The 26475-nt window shown below is 33.0% G+C and overlaps 2 protein-coding genes across 3 annotated transcripts in view; both read right to left on the minus strand.

Moving 5' to 3' along the window:
- Positions 1-26475, minus strand: part of LOC143912753 (uncharacterized) — a 602600-nt gene that overhangs the window by 6760 nt on the left and 569365 nt on the right. The window lies entirely within an intron of this gene.
- On the minus strand, positions 5186-6513 carry LOC143912758 (uncharacterized). The gene is made up of 2 exons (XM_077432125.1): positions 6394-6513; positions 5186-6316 (listed from the first exon to the last, which is right to left on the minus strand). Exons 1-2 carry the CDS (start codon positions 6403-6405, stop codon positions 5354-5356), a joined length of 975 nt encoding a protein of 324 aa, XP_077288251.1. The 5' UTR covers positions 6406-6513; the 3' UTR covers positions 5186-5353.

The following is a 26475-nucleotide window of genomic DNA, read 5'->3' on the forward strand; positions in this document are numbered from 1 at the left end:
ATATATATATACACATATATATATATATATATATATATATATATATATATATATATATATATATATATACACATATATATATATATATATATATATATATATATATATATATATATATATATATATATATATATATATATATATATATATATATATATATACAATATATATATATATATATATATATATATATATATATATATATATATATATAAAATATCTAAATAAATTTGCTTCTTACATATACGGCATAATATGGAAAAAAGTGAATATATGTACATTGTAACTTCGTTTCTTAATACCGGGTTGACACGATACGAATGAAATCAGACCGTGTACGCTAAATTTGTCAATCGTACTTAACTCGTTGCGTGGCAACGTCCGAGTGATCTTTTGAGTGTACTCGTATTGTGTCAATCCGGTATAATTTATTTTGGTAATCAACAAAGTTTTCTATTTCTATGCCTCTACATATACTTATGGTTTCGGGTTCAATCCCTGGCTGTGCTGCTGGCCCGATCTTGGATATGTGACTCCAAAGTCGATTTTTTCCTATTAGAGTTTGCCAATTTATCTGATTTTATTGAAAACGTTCCAACAAATTGGCTACCCTGTCCTATTTCTTGCAAAATTCGATTTAACCACATCTCAAATTCACTGATTTATAAAATGCTGCAAATTTGTCTGGCAAATTTGCCATGATTGTTAATCAATGTTTGTAATTGGCCTTGAATAATACTTACACACACACACACACATATATATATATATATATATATATATATATATATATATATATATATATATATATATGTGTTTATATATATATATATATATATATATATATATATATATATATATATATATATATATATATATACATATATATATATATATACATATATATATATATATATATATATATATATATATATATATATATATATATATATATATATGTATATATATATATATATACATATATATATATATATATATATATATATATATATATATATATATATATATATATATATATATATATATATATATATTTATGCCACTTTCAATGTAAAATAAAATAAAATGATGTATACATATGTATATAAAATAAATTTTAAAAATGTCCAAAACCTACCAAAATACATCTACGATCTAAGCTGGGAGATAGTATACCAAATTTAGTAGTACTAGATGAAATGAATATGCATTGCAGGAAAACAAACATTCTATAAACAACTCTTCTACATATAATAAAATCAATCAAATTGGCAATACATTAAATACTTGAATCAAAACTATATGCACATAGAATAGTGTATTATTTACATTTGTACTTTTAAGCACACATTCAAAATAGCAGGATCATGGGGAGTTTTTTTTTATATTAGTTCCGATTATTCAAAGGGTGTGGCCAAGTATGAGGAACAAAAAAAAACACCAATTAAATTTTATTCATATCTACAGATAGATGGGAGTTCATAGGCCAAATTCGACCTTCCGAAAAACCTCGTTAGCTCCGCAGCCACAAGCTTAAACTATAAACGTGAGGGCACAGAATGTTGCAATTCCAAAAGCGATCGATCACTATTGTGCATTGTTATAATAAGATACGAAAAAGTACAAGTACATATATGTATAATAAAAAGATGATTGGTACGTTCGGCGCGGATTTCAATATGCGTCTTCGCCTACGCACTATTAAATGTGCACCTCGCCGCGAACAATGAGGCTTTATTCATATCTAAGCCGAAATATCGATTGTGATTAATAGTTTAGTATAGTAATAGAGACATTTATGACTGAGGTTATCCTCCGAATTTGATGACCGTGTTAAATGTAGCGAGATATACATACAAAAAAGAAAAAAAAACTGCGGAAATCAATGTCGCATACTCGTCGTATGGGAATATGTAATTATCAAGGAGAGGTATTGAAGATAGCATTACGTTTGCCCCTTCTCCGCTAAATTTATTACTTCCTGACACCTCTATATATAATACTCGTCTTCTTGGTGAGCTTTTAGAAGCAGTTTTCTCAACGGAAAAGGCTCATCAATAAAAGGACAAGATGAAGTTCGCGGTAAGTTCAAAAATTCTACCTGTAACATCGTACTACTGAAATGTTTCGGTTTTGAACCCATAGTATTGTATTAATTCGTGTTTTATATATATAGACTGATATTTTATATAAGATATAAGAATATAATAAATTTTAAAATACAAGCAAAATATCAAAGACCAAGTCAATCTTTCTCTCAAATAAATAATCTTTCTCTCAAATAAATAATCTTTCTCTGAATTCTATTGAATTTGTATTTGTATATGAATTTTAACTCCAACCCAATTAATATTTAAATTAATTTAGATATTTTTAAACTTAATACTTAACTTAATACTACAAATATTCTAAAATAAAATACCTTAACAATTACACAATTTCATTTTTATTTATATTCTAAATAAATTTCTCAATCTTAGATCAAATACATTCCATTAAGTTTTACTTTAAAATCCATTCAAAATGTTCTAGAATCTATGTAATATCGTTTCTCACATTCTTCAGACTCCCACAAGTTTCAGCTATAGTTATTATAATCGATTCTAATGACCCAGGACCACAACAACCGGCTTATATTAAATGCGTAGTTAATTGTTATCGACGCAAGTGCTTTAAAACTCCTTTCTCCTTCGACACGACTTTACATCTATTGTACAATACTAATTTTACTATAATTCCAGATTGCAATTGCATTCTTGTGTCTCGGTGGCTCAGCACTGGCCTACGAAGATGGAAGTTACAGAGGAGAAGGCCTTGCTGAATCTCAAGATTACGGACAATACAACCAACAGTATTACAACCAACCCTACGCCTACGCACCCGTATACTCCCAATCCCTAGCCGAAGATGATGGCAGCTGGAAAGGAGAAGGATTAGCCGAATCCCAAGACAATGGCCAATATAACAGCTATGCTAGTGGTGCTGTTCACTACGGAGGTGGTGCTCCTTTGGGCGCTGACGGACGCGTCGTAGACACTCCAGAAGTAGCTCAAGCAAAAGCAGCACACTTCGCAGCTTTGGCAGCAGCTTCTCATGGACCAGCTGCACCTGTATATGCCGGATCTTATGGAGCTGCTCACATTGAACTCACTCCTGATGGTAAATACATTAAGGATACTCCCGAGGTCGCCCAGGCTAAAGCAGCGCACTTCGCTGCCGTCAACGCAGCTTCCCAATCCCATTATGGTCCTGCCCAACAAGCTCCCATTTATGGTCAATATGGTGTTGCTCCCATTGAATTGACTCCTGATGGCAAATTCATTAAGGACACCCCCGAAGTAGCTCACGCTAGAGCTCAACATTTGGCCGCTTTAGCTGCCGCTTCAAACCACCACTATTAATTTGAATTTAAATAAATTTTTAATTTATTTGTGCAATATTTGTCATTTTACCAAAGGATAACGACTAAGGAGTATACGTTTTTCAATATATACATATATATTTTATAAATAAATCTATATCAATTTTATCATTGAAAAGATACATTTTTTATTTTTTTACCTCATACATACATACAACTTGTTATATACTATTGCAAAGCAATTATTATTGGGAATGTTTCCGCAATAAAATGTCACTATATAAGTGAATTAATTCGTCTTTTGTTTGGGGGCCAAAAATGATTGGACAATTATCTTATAAAAAATCTGTAGCATTACCTATATTTAAAATACCAACATATATGTATGTAAGTCTTATATGTAGGTATTACTTTAATATTAAATCAAGCTTAGATGAATTATATATACGAGTATAATAGCACAGTGACTTTCTATTGATGTATGTAGTTAGTAATGTTTACTTTTTAATCTTTTATACCTACATATGTATAATATATATTTATGTATAAAATAAGAATAGAAAACAGTTATTTAATAAAAAAAAATCAATCAAAAGTTTTTATCAATAATGTTAGGATGACCAGGTAACGGATATGAAATTAAAACAAAACTGATAAAAAATGCTAGCTTAAAATCTCGATAGGTTGAAGTTAAAAATATCAGTTTTAAAATTAGTTTAAGGCTTTTTCGAATAGCAATTTATACTATATAGACCAACTCTTGTTGATATTCACGAAAATTGTATCAAATTAATTTTTATAATTTACATATGTACATATTATGTATTATATGTACCGTTATATTTGAAAATGGCGGAAGTCCAATTTTCAATTCAAAAAATACTATTTCTGTTAGACTTAATTCACAAATTGTTATGACTTATTTTTATTCGATATGTCCAGAAATTTGGAAAATCGGAATAAACGTATTACAGGCCACCAGTATTTTTAAATATTGGAAAACGAAAAACATTACATTTAATGTTTTGCGAGATATTTATCTAAATGAATACAACGTGGACTTATGCCAATTTCAAATATAACGACTAAATAATCAACAATTCAAATAATCAAATAATCAACTGTATAGTATCTCATGTTATTCTAACTATGTATGTATGTATGTACATAGACTGTAGACGGCTTTTAGAAGAAGTTTTTTTCAACTTTCATCAAACCGGGCAACACCAGACGACATTAAATATCACATGGCGTTTTTTATTTAATAAATTAAAATATTTAAGTATGTTTTTTGCATATACTACCTACATATCCGCTTATTAACACATTAATATTCATATTATACGTTCGAACCGTTACTAAAAAAAGCATTGGGTGCCAAAATCACAAAATTGCGGAAGAAAAAAAAAATCAGATCAGCACAAAGTGTACGTCTAATACATATTTTGAAGGGCGTCAAATCGAATTATTTAACATACCGGAACATAATTCCCAAAGGTAAAACGAGTTCACCATCGTAATAGGCCTTACGTTGCATATTCAACCAGTTAGATCAGAATAGGTACGCCTTGCCGAAATTAACAAACAAAAAGTCTATCATAGACAAGCGGTTGACATATGGAAAATTCTGCGCGCAAGGTCGTTCAAAACTTGATCTCGTTTTCGATTGATATCGATTTCGCTTTTGAACCAGTTCAAAAAAATATTTAAGGAGCATGATTTGATAATAAAAAAGTGGTATTCATTTAAAACCAATTTGAAACGATGATTTTCCAAATTGAATAAAATAACAGCGTATGTATTGTTTTGTATTATTATTTATTTAACATCACAGTTAACAATATAACTAAACATATATTTAAAATAAAACTTACGTTTCATTGATCAGTTTTTAATTCGGATATATTGTACATATTTAAATAAATGTAACAGAAAAGAACATTTCTAAAGACCATCAAGGACTAGAAAGGATTATCAAATCTATTGAGCAAATCACCATTGGTAGTATTGAGGATAAGTCGAAGCATAAGCATATTTTTCATCGATAACGTGATTGGCAGCTGCGAGTGTGGCCAAGTGTTGAGCTCTAGCATGAGCTACTTCCGGGGTATATTCAACAGGAACTGGAGTATAAGCCAATTGAGCATTAGCAACAGCAGCGAAGGAAGCAAGATGGGCAGCCCTGGCGTGGGCTACAGCTGGAGTATCCTTCAAATATACTCCATCAAGAGTCAACTGAACGGGAGCTACTCCATAAACACCAGCGCCGTAGATTGGAAATGTAGTCCTGTGGAGGGCTTCATGATGGGCAGCAAAATGGGCAGCCTTGGCATGAGCAACTTCAGGAGTGTCAATAACACGTCCATCAGCAGCTAAAGGCGCTGGACCGTAACTACCATAACCTGCAGCATAAACACCATGAGCACCGTTGGCGTAAAGGGCAGCGTTGTGAGCAGCAAAGTGGGCAGCTTTAGCATGAGCAACTTCTGGAGTATCCACGACGCGTCCATCAGGACCTAAAGGTGCACCACCATAGTACTGGACACCACCATAGTTTGCAGCGTAAGAACCGTGAGCTATAGCATTGTAGGCAGCCAAATGAGCAGCTTTAGCATGGGCAACTTCAGGTGTATCCACGACGCGACCATCAGCAGCTAAAGGTGCAGCTCCGTAATATTGAACACCACCATAGTTGGCGGCGTAACCACCATGAGCTATGGAATTGTAGGCGGCGAAATGTGCCGCTTTGGCATGGGCGACTTCAGGTGTGTCCACAACTCGTCCATCAGCAGCCAAAGGTGCAGGTCCATAGTGTTGAATTCCTCCATAGCTTGCGGCATATACAGGTGTGTGAGCTACCTCAAGGGCATTCACCACACCTCCGTACGGGTATACATCGTAGACGTTGGATGATGATGAGACAGATCCTCCGAGACACAAGAGTGTCACCAAAAACTGTAAATGAAAAAGTCATCATATATCATCCTATTCATTGCCGAATCACGTTTCGATGTCGATCTAAGTGTACTTACTGCGTAATTCATTGTCGTAATTGTGTTAGCCTATTCTGTAAAGAAAACTGCTCGCTTAGTTGTCGGTCGATGGTGGTGCTTGAAGTTATATACTTGCCGTTGGAATTGCTGGTGGGGAGTGGCAGTGTAGCCTTCAGTGTGGCACAGGTTCATTACCATCGCCATTCGCATGTATCCTTGGCGGACAAAGTGGTAAAAAACGAGAGCAAGTGTTTCACGTTGATTCTTCCTCGTTATTTTCGCTCGTGTCTACGCTCTTTCCATGAATGGAATATGATATATGAATGGATGCTTGATAACGATGACGCAAAATATTAAAATAGCGCAATCACTGCATAAATTTATTGCACCGTTTTGTACATAAACGCATTTTCATGCCCACTAAGAACAACCACTTACTTGGATACTACATAGTTGATTAAATAGGTATCTGGTAAATTTCCATATTTTCCTATGGTCCCAGCAGTCTTAAATGCGTTCCAATTTATAAAAAAATCAAAATGGGATCATCCCAAAATATATTAATATAATTTTGTATTTAAATGCTCTAATTATGTATATCACAATAGAGACTGGAATTTTAAATAATAATAAAAAAACAGATCTGACCAACCCACGACTTTTACACAAAACAAAAGTTTTACTTTCGGCTGTCGGATTTTTTAAAAATATTGCACAAAATCCGACATATTATAAACATAAAATATCACACATTTAAATCATTTAAAAGGTTTTTAAAAGGTGAATAGGTGAAAGGTAAAAGGTTTATAATGAAATATTGTTTTAAAAAAATTACTACTTGCGGTTTACGAATTCTGTGGTGTGGACAAAACCAAGTGGTCACAATACTTTTGACTTTTCTAAGAGGAAAAAATCACACTTTCGGTTGATTAAATTTGATGGTTTTTTTTTTATTTTCATCACATTTACACAAGGATTATACTTGAAATATGAAGAGCAAACATATTTAAAGGGTCGAAAAAAGAATGGAAGAAAAATCGAACAAGAATAAACTGGTTGGCGGGTCTTCACCAAATTTTTAATATTAATACCAAGCTACATATACGTATGTATATGAAGCTTGGTATTAAAATTAAAATTTTAAATATGAGATTTCAGTTCAATACACTTAAAGATTTCTGAGAAAAACACAAAAAACCTCAATTCTCTAAAGTAAAGGTACTACTTCCGGTGAAGGCAAAAATATTTAGAAAATATAAATTTGTAAAATTTATAATTTTCATTACATGTAAAAGAATTTAACTCTAATCTGTTGAGCGGTTTGGGAGATTAATGAATCCAAAAACTAAAAAAAGAGGACACCTATATATAAGGGGAGGTATTATTTCCGGTTGACTTAAAAATTTACATATTATTAGCATTTAAGTAACCGATTATTGATTAGCAATTATGTAACCGATACTAAGTTTCGGTTCAATAGGACTAACAATAGGTGTTCAAAAATTCACACATACATTTTTTCTAGATCATGAAAACGTGATCAGTGATCGATTCTGAGTTCGTATCAGTCAAAATCTCAAGTTATAATTTTCACATGATCGCAAAACTTCATATATTGTTACTACGTACATACATATATAGTTACTACGTACATAAAGTAAAAACGTTAATCTGTACGCATATATGAAGACGTATGTATGTATGTAAGTATTATATATTCAATTAAAAATATTTTTGCAATGAAAGGTTATTGGTTTCAATAAATATTTATATAAATGAAAGGTTGTATTCTAAATTTGTAAGATACGACTACCTGTTATTTGACAGATCGCCCACTGACGATTAATTTGTATACGTATAAGTATAGGTATATCCGCGTGCAACGGATAATGGTGGGCGATCATAGGCATAGTTAGATATGATACATAAGTTTGCGAAACATAACAAGTGTTTGAAAATGGTCCAAAATTAAATTGAATCCATTTTCACTTTCAAAATATTATGGTCCAAAATTAAATTTAACCACATTTCAATTTTTACTTTTCGGATAGAATATGTGCCTACTTAATAAAATTAAAACTGTGAAGAATTTCGTTTTAGTATGGTTATTTCCCACTTCCGAATGAGACACTGGGCGTGACGTGGCCTTAACTGCTGTGAACGGTATCTGCTATCTGTCTCTCAGAAGTCTGGTTGACCTTAGCGAAATATTTAACTTTTTTTCGCATTAAATCAGATTCAATTTACAAGCTGAGACAGATATTTACTCAATAACTACCAGTTGCGTAGTTGACCATTTCAAAATTGTTATTGATGTATTGATGAGCGTTCGAGCTATTTGGTCGATAAGGGCTAATTATTCTTGGAGTAATTCACATTACGTTAATATTTATCAACGTTTTCTCCAATGCGTCACACACTTATACATATATCATTTTTAAACTATTAACGGTATTGTTGAAATTTGAACTATTCATCTAAGAACTTGAGTATGTTTGTTCAAATCCAATTTATTTTATACTAGCTGAACCCGGCATGCGTTGTAATGCCACAAATAACGCATGCAATTACCATTCCCGTTCCCATTTGTCGGAAAAACGCATACAGCGAACACATTTGAAATTATTGCGTTGCAATGACATTCATTCCCGTTTTTCCCGTTTCCGTTCCCGTTTTTAGGCGATTTTTTTTCACAGTAATCTTCCCGGACATGCTTACAATAAATTTCCATCATAATCGGTTCTGTGGTTTGGGAGCCTATACGAGACACACATACAGACATTCAATTTTATATACATACATACATATATATGTAGATTCTTTTCACACGTGTTATCAATATGAGTCATCATTTAATAGTCTACTGTTGGATAACGTCTTCTCTAATGATGGGTGAACACCGATTAAAGCTAGGAATAGTCATTAGAGATTTGCTTGTATACGAGGTATACAAGCAAATCTCTAATTAAAGGGCGGATACCCAAGGTGCCGTTCAATGTTCAAATGTTGTAAATGCATTGTTAAAGGTTTGCCGAACCTTTTTTACAAAGCATTTACAACAATTGATCAATGAGCGGCGCGTTTTAGGTCCGTACTCTACTCATAAGTTATGAGTCAAAACTTGTGAATAACTAAACTGATTTTTATGAGATTTTTCCAGAATACCGAAGTTTTCACAGAAAATTTATTTTATTACAATATGACTTTAAAATAGTGTGCAATGAAGAAATATTTGAAATTAGATAGATATAGTATTCTTAAGGTGCAGACACAAAGAGTCCCAAGATCACAACACGTTATCATACCTAGCCTGTACCGTCGCGATCTTCAAAACTCAACTCCTAGAGTATTTTTGCTGAGATTTTATCCTTATATTGACATATCGATAACGGGGAATCTCACATTTGAAAAAATATAAAAGAAACTTGTCGAAATTATAACATCGTACGCATCAGCAATGACAAGAAGATACGCCCATCATATCTGAAAACTACGAGCACATCCCATTCTACACTTTTCAGTGTGTTCTTAACATTAGTCACGAGATACAGGAAATGAAATGTAAATTTGCTTAATGCAAACACTTTTTTTTGTATAATATTTAAATAAATTTAAAAGCTTAATTAAAATTACTATGGGTTTTATATTTTATTTATTAAAATAATTCTCATTCCTAATTCAGACTAATTGGACTTAATGGACTTGTATAAAACTCAGTATGACTCTCTATGTATGCACATACATGTGTACGTATTTCTATAAATTTTGACATTACTTAAATTTCTTTTACGGTCTCTTTTGTTTAGAAAATGTATTTTTTTAACCAATATATCTTAGTTTTACGTCTTTATTTTTTTTAATTTATACCAGGAAAGCTTAACAGGTAACCCCAACGCGCTTTCCTGGCCAGAAACATTGTATTATACAAAGTAAATACATACATACATATGTACATATCAATTAACACCGACAGAGGCATCTATGGTCAAACTTGTAAATTTGCAGCATTTTTTTAAACAATTCAACGAAGTTCAGTTATTACACATCAATTAACATCCACAAAGGCATTTAAGGTCAAATTTGTAAATTTGCAGCATTTTATATAATTCAGTGTAATTCAAGATTGTTGAAAACTCGAGATTTTGCGAGAAAATGGGGGAGGTTGCCAATTTGTTGGAACCGTTTCAATGAAAATCAGATAAAGTGACCTGGAGTCACAAATCCAAGGTCTGGCCAGTAGAAACCAGTGGAATTTGAACCCGTCACCGCTTTGTTCAAAGCATTATATGCTAACTAATAGTCTATTCTGCTGTTTATCTTGTGTCATATGCTTTGTAATTGGCAGATATGAGTATGCATAGGAATATTTAATATATGTAACAAATCAAGTACCACAAATCAAATGTCTACTAACCGAAATAACAAATAACTGACATTGAAACAATAATCGCTTGAAAATACCTCAATAGCAATTAATGTCATACAATTAAACTAATCGACTTCGATAAGAGAAAATGTTCTCTATATAAACGCGCATCTTACATATTGAAGTATTCTCTCAAAGGAAAGATATTGCAACCAGTCACATTTACAATGGAGAAGGTGAGCGAATTTCAAATAAACTCTCATTTAAAATTTTCAATACAAATCTTGTTATTATAAATTAATATATCATTTACAGTTGGTCTTTTGCGTGCTCGCGTTGGTCGCGATTACCCATGCTTGGGAGTCGTATTCCGGAAAGCACAAATATGAGGGAGCACCCTTAGGTCCAAAGGGCGAAGTGATTGACACCCCTGAAGTAGCACATGCCAAAAAAGAACACTTTGAAAAAGTAGATGAAATTATCCACCATAACAAGGAAGCGGCTCACCACGGCAAATACGATGAACACTATCCACACCATGAAGTTCACGATGAACATCTTTACAGGACTGAGGGTGTGTACATTCACATTTATAAACATTAAATATTAAAAGACGACGGTTTTAATAACAATATATTTGTATTTTCCTTTAGACCATGGCAATTATTACAACGTGAAGGGTCATTTTGAACTTGTCCATGGAGAATATCTGCCCAATACTAAAACAGTGGAGCACGCCGCTAAGGAGCATCTCGACACTTTCCACAAAATCAAGCACGATCATGAACATTGATAATAAATAATTGTATATAATTTTTATTTTATACATGCATGCATATTCTGCATAATTTGAAATAAATCATTTGGTGGAAATTTTTGGTGCTTTTTTTTCATAACGATTTTGCAATGTGACGGTTTGGTGGTAAAGAAAACGAGTCCTCATGAGCAATTCAATGTTACGAGGTTGCGGGGCATACCTGATCAGTCAAGTGTGAAGTCTTCGTCGGCCAGGTGTGAAATAGAAATGAAAAGTTGTAGAGCTGCTGTTTGATTTGTTTTGATACTTCAATAAAAGTACAATTTGTATGATATGAATGCGACGAGCGAAAAAAATTGACACGGTATGTTCTAATTGGAAACAAATCAATTCTTCCTGCAATTATGATTTTAAATAATAATTCAAGCCATTCTTTTATATAAATATGTATGTATACATGATCGAAATTGATTATAATATGAATAAAAAATATATCACATCCGATGATATGAAATTTGATAATAATATTTTAAGAATTGTCAATACAAGTAATACTTAGTAAGTTTTGCATATTATATTTTCTATTTTAAAAAATAAATAATACTATGCACTTAAATTTTAATTCCTTATTTTATTATTTTAATATAATATGTATTACAAAAGTAACAGCAGCATTTTGCAATATTAGGCAATGACATCTAGTACGATTTGCGTATACTTTTACCATTAACATATTGGCAAGGAGATCAATAACAACAACTTCACATGTCAAAACACTACATATACATATGTATATTAAAAAATATTTAGCAAGAAAAACAATTTAGACATTTTCTTTCCTGACAATTCACCTAAAATGCGAGTGTATAATTTGAATTATTTTAATAAGGCTTTTTTACTTACAAATAATTATTTAATTTTTTTTAATTTTACTGTGTATTATAAATTATTAAAAATTTCGATCGTGATAATATGTATGTATTCTACTGCCAAAATGTATTTTCAGGGGTAATATATTTTATCTAACGTTTCAGATAATTCATATTTAAATACAAATTAGATAGTAGATAAGTATATGTATGTATATATCTACAGCAAAATTAAAGCTTCACCTGTACATATTTATTTATTTAATTTATTATTTATAATAATAATAACAATAAAATGACCAGTGTGACCTGACAGGTTGCCCCAAAGCGTCACACTAGTTTTACAAAAGAAAATAACAAAATGAAAACAATAAAAATTCCAATCATTCATCTCATTCAATCATATATGAGCCGTTTTATTTGAAAGTGGCATAAATCCACTTTTCTTCATTTCAAAAATATTTCCCATTAAATTTAATGTTAAAGAACTGATAATTGAACTTCCTCCACTTTCAAATATAACGGTTCATATTACATGCCAGATAGCATGTTAATTGGATGATAAAATAGTATAAGTAATAAATAATGATTTATATTTAGGTCAAATAATAGCCATGTTCGGTAGTAAAGAAAAAGATATAAAGAGAAGCACTCCATTAGGATGGAGTTCTTTTGGACGAATTAATGTGGGTTTTAAATCAAAAATGCCACTTTGCCTGAAGAAAAAGATATTCGATCAATGTGTTTTGCCAGTGATGACGTATGGATGTGAAACTTGGACATTGAACGTCCAGTTGCTACACAAAGTCCAATGCACTCAAAGAAGTATGGAACGTTGTATGCTCGGTATAATGAGAAAAGTACAGGAAACGGAATACGTGCGTGAGAAGTATGACAAGAGTAGTGGATAGAGTGAAGAGATTGAAATGGCAATGGGCGGGCCACGTGGATAGAAGAATGGACAAAAGGCGGACAAAAGAAGCACTGGAATGGTACCCGAGAGAATGTAAAAGGGTAAAAGGAAGACCGTAAGGAAGATGGGTAGACTTATTAAATTAGGAAACTGTGTAGGGTGAGATGGATGAAAGTTGCGCAACACAGGGACAAGCTCAAGCATTTTATAAAGGCATTCATTCATCAAGCAATGGATGGGGACTGGCTGTAAATGATAACAGATTTATTTCTATTAAAACATAATGACTTTAAAATTTTAAAATAATGAGAGGCCTCCATCCAGCAGTGGATGGTGAATTGCTGTAGATGATGATGATAATGATATAATATTAGCTTTGACAGTTCAGATTGCTTCCCTAAAAAAATCCTGGCTACGGCCGTGGTATACTATCTTACATATGTATGTACATACATATGTAAATACATTAGATAATACAAGCTGATGACAGTGCATTCGATTGTTGTTTTTCTATTGAATTTATATTTTTAAAATTAATATAATAATGGACGAAATAATTCATACATATTTAGGTATATTTAAAACACAATTAACAAAACGGGTACGATTTAGTGAGGTAACCTATTATAATAATTTGACGTTCAATCATTCCAAACCCTAGTACTTTAATCACTCGTATAGTAATGTACAAACTGCACTATTTAACACGAGATCGAAATACATAATGTCAAATCATACATCATTTCATCATAATCGCATGCATACAATAATCGAAATCAAATTGACATGTTTTTTTTATAAATTCAAATGCTTTCACATACTAAATTGGTAAGCAGTTGTGTAGTAAGTAGTAAGCAATAAATCGAACTTTTGAACATCACTTAATCGATTGTATCCAAAATCCGGACAATGGTAATCGGGGACAGCACGCATTTTTACAGAAAGCCAAATTTTTACATGAATGCAAAACTTTTCATCACTGTGTCTAGTCGGTTGACGTATCAATTCGACTGTGACAGAGTTTCAAACTATGAAATATCATTATTGAAACCGAACAATCAATAAACGCGATACGCAACTCTGGAGTGGCCCACCGCGTTTGTTCGCCGTGGAATTGGCAACTTTGGCGTTACTTCACACCCATTGGAATTCGGTATGTAACGTTTGACGGTCTATTAAGCTTGCGACACGAGGGGGGTCATAACGCGGAAACCAACTGGAAAAACAGTAAAAATGGTGGGGTAACTCTGGAGTCAATACGCCCACTAACTATTCACAAAGTGGGGTTCTATAAAAGAGTACAACGATTGTTTGTTCAGGCACAGACAACCGACAACCACAAAGATAACTCAACAAACAAAGATGAGTCCTTTGGTGAGTGACTTGGATATATTTGTATAAACCGCTTTTCATTCACATTTTCCATTAATTAATTTGATTTCTTTCAGGTGTATCTTTTCGCTATCTTCGGCGCAGTGGTGGCCCAAAATTGGGAAGGTCATGCACCTAAATACAACTTCAAACCGGCACCTCTATCCAACGACGGAAGGGTAGTCGACACTCCCGAAATTGCTCAATTGAAGCAAGCTCACTTTGCTGCTCATGATGCTGCTAACCAAAGGCCATCCTACGACTACAACCAACAAAGGAACCAATACCAAGACAATAGCCAAAGATATCAACAACCTCAACAGTTCAATAACCAGAAATACCAGCCCCAACAAGAATACAACAGAGATTACGACAATTATGATGACAGGAGCTCAGATGATTACAGCTCCAACAACGTAGAGAAGAAGTGGAGAGGTCCTCCAGCTAAAATCGAATTGACCAGCGATGGAAAGTTCGTCAAGGAAACTCCAGAAGTTGCTCATGCTAGGCAACAACATTTGGCTGCATTCTCTCAAGTCAAACAGACCCGTCCTAGTGTAGGATATGAATCTGGTTACAACAACGGGAACTATCAAGGAGAAGGAGAGAAAAATAACTACAACAACAGGAACTACCAAGGAGACGGAGGGCAAAAGAACTACAACAACTACGACAACTCCAACTCCTGGAAGGGAAACCAACACAACTCCCAAGCTGAAGATGATGGTTCGTACAAAGGTGAAGCAGCATACAGTGCACAATACACCCAACAAAAGCCAAGCTGGAATGGACCAGGAAACCAAAATCAAGGCAGACAACAACAGAGGGGATACTACTAATCATCGGAATCTAGTCGATAGTTGAATTTTCATTATTGCACATGATTTTTGATAGGATGTCTGAGCACCAAAGTTTACAGCTGTATGTTCCTGCTAACGATATGCAAATGTATTGTTATCAATATTGTTATTTTGTAATATAATTTCTAATCGAATATAAAAAATATTTGAATTTTAAAACCATCTATTATTCAATATATTCCAAAAATATTTCATAATCAATATTTTCAGCCTATACGCATGGATAGATAGACACATTCATAAAATTTACATTTGATACACACTTAAGTAATTTAAAAAATACTAATAAAATATTGGTTTATATATACAATATAGTATATATTGACATGATTTTACAAGAAAACGTTCGGTGTCTCAAAATTAGTATTTAAATTTAATTTACACATATAATTCATAACATTGATTTGACCAAACATATATATGTACATAATAACATGTTGTGTATGAGAATTGCTTCTATGTAATGTATGTTGATTGAAAAATATTTTTTTAAATAAAAAAATTGTAACATTTCTTATACATATATACATGAACATGTAATAATAAGGGCAAATACTAAAATTGAAATTATTGAAAATAAGACATTATTATACATATGTATGTATAATAATGTACGAGTCGAAGGTATGCACACTAACTAATGCAGTGCATACAAAATAGGTAAAAAACAAATAAAAACCGCAATGCAATGGTGTAACAATTGCGTGAACACTATAATTTTTTCATCACATTATAAAAGTGAGCAAAAGTAGATAGTAATAAAAGAAATCGATAGGTTTACTTGACCGTAACGCTCGGGATATGTAACTGCATAGCGATTGCTAAATTTGAAAATGAATCCATTGAAAATTTAATACATATAAATTCACAAAAAAATGGTGTAATGTTTCCTCCTTGGCCACTTGCCTTTTATTAGCCATTACAAATTCGATGTCACGACTAAATAAATATTGAATAATGAAATTTATAAGAAGGTATATTATTAATTTAAATTATTTTATTTGAGTGCATTATAATACATTAAGTTCGGATAATTGTGGCATTACAGGAATCCCTAATGCACCACAATGGTCGAAAATATAACACAGAAGAGAAAACAATATATTTAAACTTGAATCAATAGTCAGTCTTGAATCTTTAATCTTGTCTTGAATCAATAGTCAGCACCAATACATATATGTACATATGTATGCACAAGAACCAGCTGCAAATATAAAACATCCCTGCGAGGCACAAAAGGAAAAAAAATATCAAAATTCCACTCATGCATCACATAAAATTATAAAAATAATTATGCGCGCAGACTACCAGACAGCTAGGTTAAAATAATGTCCGATAATCCATATACATACTGTATCGTGAGAACATTAGAGAGAGAGAGAGAGAGAGAGAGAGAGAGAGAGAGAGAGAGAGAGAGAGAGAGTATCCACTGTCTAAGTTCATTCGTGGGTGAACAATAGAGGCTCCGGATTAGGCTAACGGGACTCAGTAAGTGTCCGAACAAGGGATACGCTGGAGTTCACACAGAACAACAGACTCTTCACGGTAGACCTTTTCGTGCCTAGACAATAGATACATAAATGGATCGGGGAATCTGTGGTGTGCAACTTGTCCTTTATGAGGATGTACATAAAGTAGATGAGATTATTCTGGAGTGAGCAGTGGATCCATGTTGACCTCTTGAATCGTTGAATAAATGCTGTGAAGCGCCTATGGCTTTTCATTTGGATCCTGAACCCACCCACCCCTACGCAACATATAAAATATATGAATATGTATGTATGTATGTATATACATATGTACATAAAAGGTTCATAAAATAGTTCGTTTACACTTTCGATTGATTGATTAAATGATTTTTTATTTGAAAAATCGTAAAAAAACTTTAAGAATAAAGGGTATCAATATTATATATGTATGTATGAAAATACGTGTTGCGTATTCGTACTGTTAATTAATACAAATACAATAAGTTTAATAAATAACTACTGATGAAATTTACAGATATATATATATATATATCTGTAAATTTACAGATATATATATATATATATATATATATATATATATATATATATATATATATATATATATATATATATATATATATATATATGTATATATATATATATATATATATATATATATATATATATATATATATATATATATATATATATATATATATATATATATATATATATATATATATGTAATATATACATACATATGTAAAATCATAGCACTATGTTTAAATATTTATATGTGTATGTTCATTGTTCATCCATTATTTTCATATGTGTATGTATGTACATACATATGTGAATTTAATCTCAAAAAACCACCTACAGAGCTTCTATTATCTAAACTATTTAAATACAAATAAATATCTTATAAAAATAAAAATACAAAAATTTATATTTTATTTTTTATTTTTTCCAAATCACGATGTTACATAATGATTAATTAAAGCGTTTACCTATAGTAGACTTCCATAACAGATAGTTAGATCACGTGCAGCTTAGTATTGTCCTCCATAGCCCCCTTGCCAACCTCCATATCCTTGTTCACCTTCGCCTTTGTACTGTCCCAACTCTTCTCCTTCTCCTCTGTACTGTCCATCATCATGAGCTCCAGCACCGCCTCCGATTCCGATTCCATATCCTCCACCAATTCCATATCCTCCATCGGTTCCATAACCTCCTCCAATACCACCCTTGGCAGCGGCGAGAGCGGCAAAGTGTTGAGCTTTGGCATGAGCCACCTCAGGAGTATCCTTCACGTATTTGCCATCATGGGTCAGTTCAATGTGAGCGATGGGTCCGTGCCATTTTTGTCCAGCATATCCGGCAGCGTATCCTCCATATCCACCAAGTCCTGCCGCTCCACCAGAAAGTCCACCAGCTCCAGCGTAGAGACCAGCACCGCCTCCGAGTTTTCCGTGAGAAGCAGCAGCCAAGGCTTGGAAGTGAGCAGCTTTAGCGTGGGCTACCTCGGGTGTGTCAACGACGCGTCCGTCATGAGCTAGAGGTGCTGGTCCGTATTTGTGAGCTCCATAACCTCCTTGGATTCCCCATCCTCCTTGTCCACCGATGCCTCCTAAACCTCCGAGTCCACCTTGACCACCCCATGCTCCTTGTCCACCTAATCCTCCATATCCTCCCAAACCACCATATATACCTTGGGCGTTGATCGACACAACCCCAAGCACCAATAATAGTACAGCCTGAAATTCAAATTGATATTTTAAATACACATAAAATGATTAAAAATTCAATAGTATGCATATTTGAAGTAACTTACCCTCATTGTTGATATATTTTTTGTAATGGTTGTACTGGTTGCTATGCTTGTCCAGCTGATTGTATGCTTTGACGAAGAAGCTACTGTTGTATATATACTTCTGACACATTAGATTGGTAATAATCCAGAGTAAATGGAGTGGAAAAGTCTCCATGGTATTTCATGTAAATATCGAAATCCCTGTGTGAAATTCGAAGGTACGTTTCAGGTTCGACCGGTATTTCCGATGAACCAATGAAATTTTCAGCAGAGTTTACACTTGTCGTTGCGCTCAATTGCGTGTTTGTACTGTAATTACGATGCGTAACAAAAACCTTGAACGATTTTCATAAGAATGTTTTGTTTCTCACGAATTTATAGCGCATATCGTTGGACATGCATCGACATACATAACATTGAGATTGAATTCGATTTTATCGTACAAAGAACGATTGATTATATGCACTTATTTATTGTATGCGTAATACAACTTATTGCATTATATGTACATTGATAGAAAAACCTATATTTTATGAGGTGGTGCGGTAATGCCAAAAAAATTAATGTATTATGTAAATCATTATTGTCGTTGTCCGGATACTCGCAGCCGTAATAATGTGAATTATGCAAACTATGCATAAAAGAAAAAGTAAATGCTTTATATTCTTGTAAGATAAAAACACGTGATAGATTACTTGACTTTTACGATAAATAAATTGTTGCATAGCTTATATATAAACATAGACAGGTAAATTGTCATTGTAATCCGCTGTTGCAATGTGATAGATATGTATGTACATATCTATTGGATATATGTACATATATAGAAAAGAGTTTTCAATATTGACAAATGTCATATGAAAAGCTTTTCAAAATGAGATGATTTAATGTGAAGATACACAAAATGGTACGTAGCACGTTTTTTGTTTTAGACAGTTTTGCATATGAAAAAAACACTGGCATGCTTAGTCTGTACCGTCGCGATCCTACCCAAAACTAACCCCTAGAGTGTTTTCGGTGAAATTTTATCCTTGTATTGGCATAGGTTTGACAGTGGTCGATTACTGTGATACCCACATTTAATGTACTGTAGGAGAAACTTACGAAAAAATAAGATCTTACGAATTAGTGATGACATGATCGCCTTGCGTACGAGTGTCTTGCATGTTCGTCTGTGCGCGTCTAATCTAGACGCGGCTTAATATAAACATAATACTTCCCAAAACTCACCCACTAGAATGTTTTCAGTGAAATTCATCCCAGTATTGACATAGGTTTGACAGTGATCGATAACGGTGATTTTCATATTCGAAGAAATGTAGGAGAAACTTGTCGAAATAATAAGATCGTACGAATTAATAATGAAATCAAGACACGCCCATCACAGCTGGAGTATACATAGGCGTGCCATGCCGTACTTTTCAGTGTGTTCTTAACATTATGATAAGACGAAAATATGTAGTATGACTGGCATTGGCATCGGAAACGTTATACACATTATGAAATACATAGTTATATTAAAAAATAAAAAAACTACTTGTATACTTAATTTGAAGAACATACATTTAGTATTTTGCAACGACGAAAATTGGCGGCAGAATTTCAAAAACTGTCATAAAATTATTTTTTTAAATTTAATAGATGTCTCTAAATTAAAATATTTGTAGTATCCGAATATCGAATACACATTTTCAATTATATTTTATCATTACACAACAGATGTCTATGGAAAATTTATTCACCGGATATTTTAATGACCAATAATGTTGACGATAATTAATTGATGTTATATTTCCAGACAAATTAACATTATTAAAGTTCCCTTTCGCTAATTCACTAACTTCTATAAGTCATTCATAATTTAATTTCGAAAATTAAATTGCAGAGTTAAAGTTTTTGAGTACAATATATGTATGTATGTACAAATATATGTGAATACATATGTATATGTGAATACATATGAGTTTCGGAAACATTTACTTAAATAGTTAAAAATTAAAGAAAATTCTCCATACGATTTGTAATTAAAACGTAAACTTCTAAAGATACTAAAATTGAAATCAATTTTTAATAAAATATATTTTAAAATCCATATATAAAAGTACATATAGATACGAATAAAAAATAATAGTAATATAAAAGAACCATCATCCGGAAGTAGATGTTGAATGGCTGATTGTAATGATATGTAATGATCATGTAATTCTAATTACATACATGTGAACATACCTTTTTTATACCGCCATATATTTAAAATAATTAATGTATCAAAGATATTTAATGGGTGTTAATTTTTTTAAACACAGACTGTTATTAGTGTACATACATATACGAACGTAATGCTTATTATAAAGTTATTACATATTTGTAAAGTATACACCGATATATCATAAGTAGGAACACAATAACCATTGTTGTGATAAATTACAAAATTCCAAAGGCGCCATTTTTAATATGCGATCTCAGAACGATCAGTAACGTTGTAGTCGACCTCGAAATTTTATCTTAAAAATCACATATAAATAATAATCAAACATTGCAATGCGAACCAAAAATAATGATACACATATTATTAATGTTCAAACGCAAAACGGAATAATACACGAGAAGACAATGTCGTTGAATTTACGACGCGAACATTTGCTGCTATGAATTATTATCGACATAAATCGCCATACGTAAGATATCGTTCGTTAATTTATTTATGAATATCTCGAGAATTTGTCACGATAAGGACACGCATTTCGAAACTCTCAATTTTTTTTAGCACACTCTGATACAGCCAAGGGAAAACACCTCCAATTTGGCATTACTGTGGTCAACTATTATGATTAAGCGTATGTCCAGCAATACCAAAAATAAAAAAATAATAAACTTGATTAATTTCCAGTCGGCCGTGATACGTCAACTGCTCTCAATTGAAATTACACATACATCATAAGACTATTATGCGGACGACAAAATATTCGATATTTCCATTTCGATTCTGGGTGCCTTTTGTTGTCGACCGTTGTAATCGAAAGACCGCCAAACGTACAAAAGTCCGGAAAGATGACATCATCTCGTTTCTTCGAGTGGCGCAACGGGGGTCGTGCGATTCTAGCGCCAAATGTCAAATAACTCTGAACTGATAAATCGGATCAGGTTGTTAAAATAAATTGCACATTAACAATTGCACCTCGGCTTGAGAAATTGCCTCGAGTTTACAAAGACGTTTATTATATCTGAACGGTGATCGTAAATCATCGTATCGTCTACCAACGTATGTATATAATCAATGCAAAAATGTACTACGAAATATATGTACGCTAAACACGCGCTTTTTGTTACACTTTCGATTGCTTGGTATTTGCCCATGTTTTCGAATTAGTCATACGAATATATTAGTTAATCAAATCAACTATACCAATTAACTTTTAATCATCTTTCAAATAAATTAATCAATACAATATAATATAATCACATATGTATGTACATATACATATATGCAAAAGAAAAGGATTCGCTTTTCGAACATCCACTGCTGGATAAAGGCCTCTCTTATATGCTTCCACTTTTCTCTGTTTTGTGCACCTCTCATCCATCTCACCCCACACATTTTCATAATTTCATCTACCCATCTTCCCTGCGGTCTTCCTTTTAAGTTTTTGCATTCTTTCGGGTACTATTTTAGCGCTTCTTTTGTCCATTTCCATTTTAATCTATTCACTATATCCACTACCAGTGTCATACTTCTCAGTCACGTATTCCGTTTCCTGTATTTCCTCGTTATTGGACTTAGAATTGGGCATTGGACGAATTGGCACGAGTGCATTGGACTTAGAATTGGGTTAGCAACTGAATAGGTTTCAGATTAAATTATTACATGTTACAATTGAACAATCTACATTTGAATAATTTGGCATAGATGCATTATTACATGTTAAAATTGAACAATCTATATTTGAATAATTTGGAATAATTTTAGTATTACAGCTTCTCTATTACATACATATTATACATACATACATATGTACATATAATATAAAAATAATATTTTATCTTTCTTTGCTTCATATATGTACATATGTACTTAGATAAATTATAAATAGCGAAGGCTGAAAATGAACATTTTCCTTTCTTAACTATGTACATACTAGGTGAAAATAAAGTAGACTTTTCTCAAGAAATTAAAGTAAATTCTTCATAAGCTTTTACACACTGACAAACGGACTAAAATTAAAACAGAGACTTTATGAATATAAACAAGAAACTACAAAAAAAAACTAACCACTGTTTCTAAATATTAATCAATTTTAAAATTGTTCTAGTCTTTAATCTAAATACAAAATCTAGTTCGACCGTCCAAACAGACAATTATACCAAACATCTTTTGTTGTATTGCCGATAATGCTAATGTGTTAGGACTTCTGCATGTTCGTGTAAGTGAGACATGGATATGGTCATGTCACGACGGTAGATCAGCCGTTTAGCAGCGGCAACAGCAGTACCATTGGAAAACTGATCTGAACGTTACACCAAAACGCCACTTCCTGCACAGGGCGTATCAAGGCCGATCGGCATTGTCGAACGAACGATACGCATTTAAAAAATAGTGTCTAAGCAACAGAATCAGCAAAGCTAATGTCAAAATATGTGAATTTGAATTTATAAATAGAACTATAGACAATCATTTAACCCTTCGCAAACGTTTGACATGACGTGCCATTGTTCTCGACGCCTTTTAAAATTGGTCACAGAGCAACAATAGCGAAAGAAATGTTTGATTATAAATGTCATGGGTTTGATTTAAACGGTTTCGAATGAGTTAACAGTTTTAGTGAGATTTTCAATCTTGTCAAATATGAAGGGGCGGATGTCGCGATAAACTTTTCCGAATTTTCTCACCCCTGACATTTGGGGTCAATTTACGATGTCGATGACACAATTCGTGACATTGAATGTGACAAGATGTCTATATGACAAAATTGCGCTGTAAATAAATTTGGACAAAACCGGAATTATTACGATCAGGGTCGTCTTGAAAATAAATTCAAAAGGAATCGCCGTAGGTGTTGTACTATTGCGTACTTATGTATAATCCTAGATAAGGTTCTATAATATAGTACTCGTACAAATTTTAGATTTTATTCTCTACATCTAAAAAGTGGACCCGAAAGAATATTTTAACATTTAATTGTGCATACTGCATACAAGTAGTCCAATGTGTCGCTGATAAAAGTCAATGCATCTAACAATTAGGGATCCGAATCGAATATTCGAATATTCGAGTATTCGAGTATTCGAATTATTCGTCTGATTATTCAGCCATTCGTTATTCGAATATTTCATCAACTATTCGAATATTATTGGTGTATGTACATATGTTTTTATAAACTAAATACACAAAATCAACATGAAAAGAGTAATGACGAAAAAGCCGACGATTATGAAGAAAATGAAATATATAATGGGGATAAGAAGATGAAATGTCTACATGTGAAGAAACGGATTTTTATTCATTAAATACGGAAATGTTTGAAGAAAATCACTTTTCGATCGATAATAATCTCTACGAAATTTTTGAATATTTAAGAAGTCACCGGCGAAATATACATTTTTATAAGAAATCATAATAAAAAAATTGAAATTATTATTGGCTGTAAGAACGAGTTGGAATTCAATGGCAACTATGATAATACGATTTATTCAAGATTCATTCAAATTTTTGCTTAGTACATATGTAATTACCTTTTTTTTAATTTTCGAATATATTCGAAATAGCTCTTGATTTACTATTCGATATTCGAATAGTTGAAGTCGACGAATATTTGGGATCCCTACTAACAATCACACAAAAGCAAAATTAATGACTAAAAATGGACAATGAATGTTGAATTGATAGTTATATTTTTATTATTTTTAAATCATGATGATACATAATGATTAATTATAGCGTATATTGTCATATAAAATAGTTGCAACTTAGTATTGTCCTCCATAGCCCCCTTGCCAACCTCCATATCCTTGTTCACCTTCGCCTTTGTACTGTCCCAACTCTTCTCCTTCTCCTCTGTACTGTCCATCATCATGAGCTCCAGCACCGCCTCCGATTCCGATTCCATATCCTCCACCAATTCCATATCCTCCATCGGTTCCATAACCTCCTCCAATACCACCCTTGGCAGCGGCGAGAGCGGCAAAGTGTTGAGCTTTGGCATGAGCCACCTCAGGAGTATCCTTCACGTATTTGCCATCATGGGTCAGTTCAATGTGAGCGATGGGTCCGTGCCATTTTTGTCCAGCATATCCGGCAGCGTATCCTCCATATCCACCAAGTCCTGCCGCTCCACCAGAAAGTCCACCAGCTCCAGCGTAGATACCAGCACCGCCTCCGAGTTTTCCGTGAGAAGCAGCAGCCAAGGCTTGGAAGTGAGCAGCTTTAGCGTGGGCTACTTCGGGTGTGTCAACGACGCGTCCGTCATGAGCTAGAGGTGCTGGTCCGTATTTATGAGCTCCATAACCTCCTTGGATTCCCCATCCTCCTTGTCCACCGATGCCTCCTAAACCTCCGAGTCCACCTTGACCACCCCATGCTCCTTGTCCACCTAATCCTCCATATCCTCCCAAACCACCATATATACCTTGGGCGTTGATCGACACAACCCCAAGCACCAATAATAGTACAGCCTGAAATTCAAATTGATATTTTAAATACACATAAAATGATTAAAAATTCAATTGTCTGCATATTTGAAGTAACTTACCCTCATTGTTGATATACTTTTTGTAATGGTTGTTCTGGTTGCTTTGCTTGTCCAGCTGATTGTATGCTTTGACGAAGAAGCTACTGTTGTATATATACTTCTGACACATTTGATTGGTAACAATTCAGGGTAAATGGAGTGGAAAATTCTCCACGGAATTTCATATAAATAACGTAATCGTGGATTGAAATTCGTGTACATGCATTGACGGCGTGACTATTTCGTACAAATAATATTAAAGAACGAAGCAATTTCATTATCATAACCAAAATTAAACATACAAAGTTATGTATGTATGTTCGTAGTTATCTGAAAAAAATGCTATATATTCAGACTCACTGGTTTATAAGGAAAGTGTCTCTATTAAAAGTAAAATATGTTTACTCTATATTTAAATTTCATTCATAAATATATTCAAATACTATTTTAGTATACGCGTTTGATAGGTAGACGATAGGAGAACACGCATACGCAATAAATACTTCGCATACTTACGGACCACACTTTGCAATCTCGCTAACGTACAGACATACATATATATGTATATATGTACATACATACTTACAAGTAAAATTGCATACAATTTCCAGTTTTAAGTTTATTGGCCCAGATTTGCTCGATATTATTGTATCGAACGCGGTTGCGTTCAATAATGACAGTTGACTCCACCTTGCACATTTACAACATTTTCACTCAAAGAATACTCTACCTGCCATCGCACATCGTTAAATCTATAATTATAAACTAAAAATAGCACCAGGAAAAAGTCAGATTTGAAACTACCTACATACATAAGGTAACACTACAAATCGACAATAATCGGATTAATTCAATTTATTTCTCTCCGGTATTTAACCCCCTCGATTGCGACGATAGTTATGAAATTACGATATTTACAACGACTTAAATAAACATCGTGGCTTCGAGTGCAAAGTGTTAAATTATACTCATAACCAT

This window comes from Arctopsyche grandis, chromosome 6, assembly GCF_051622035.1.
Source record: "Arctopsyche grandis isolate Sample6627 chromosome 6, ASM5162203v2, whole genome shotgun sequence".
NCBI lineage: Eukaryota > Metazoa > Arthropoda > Insecta > Trichoptera > Hydropsychidae > Arctopsyche > Arctopsyche grandis.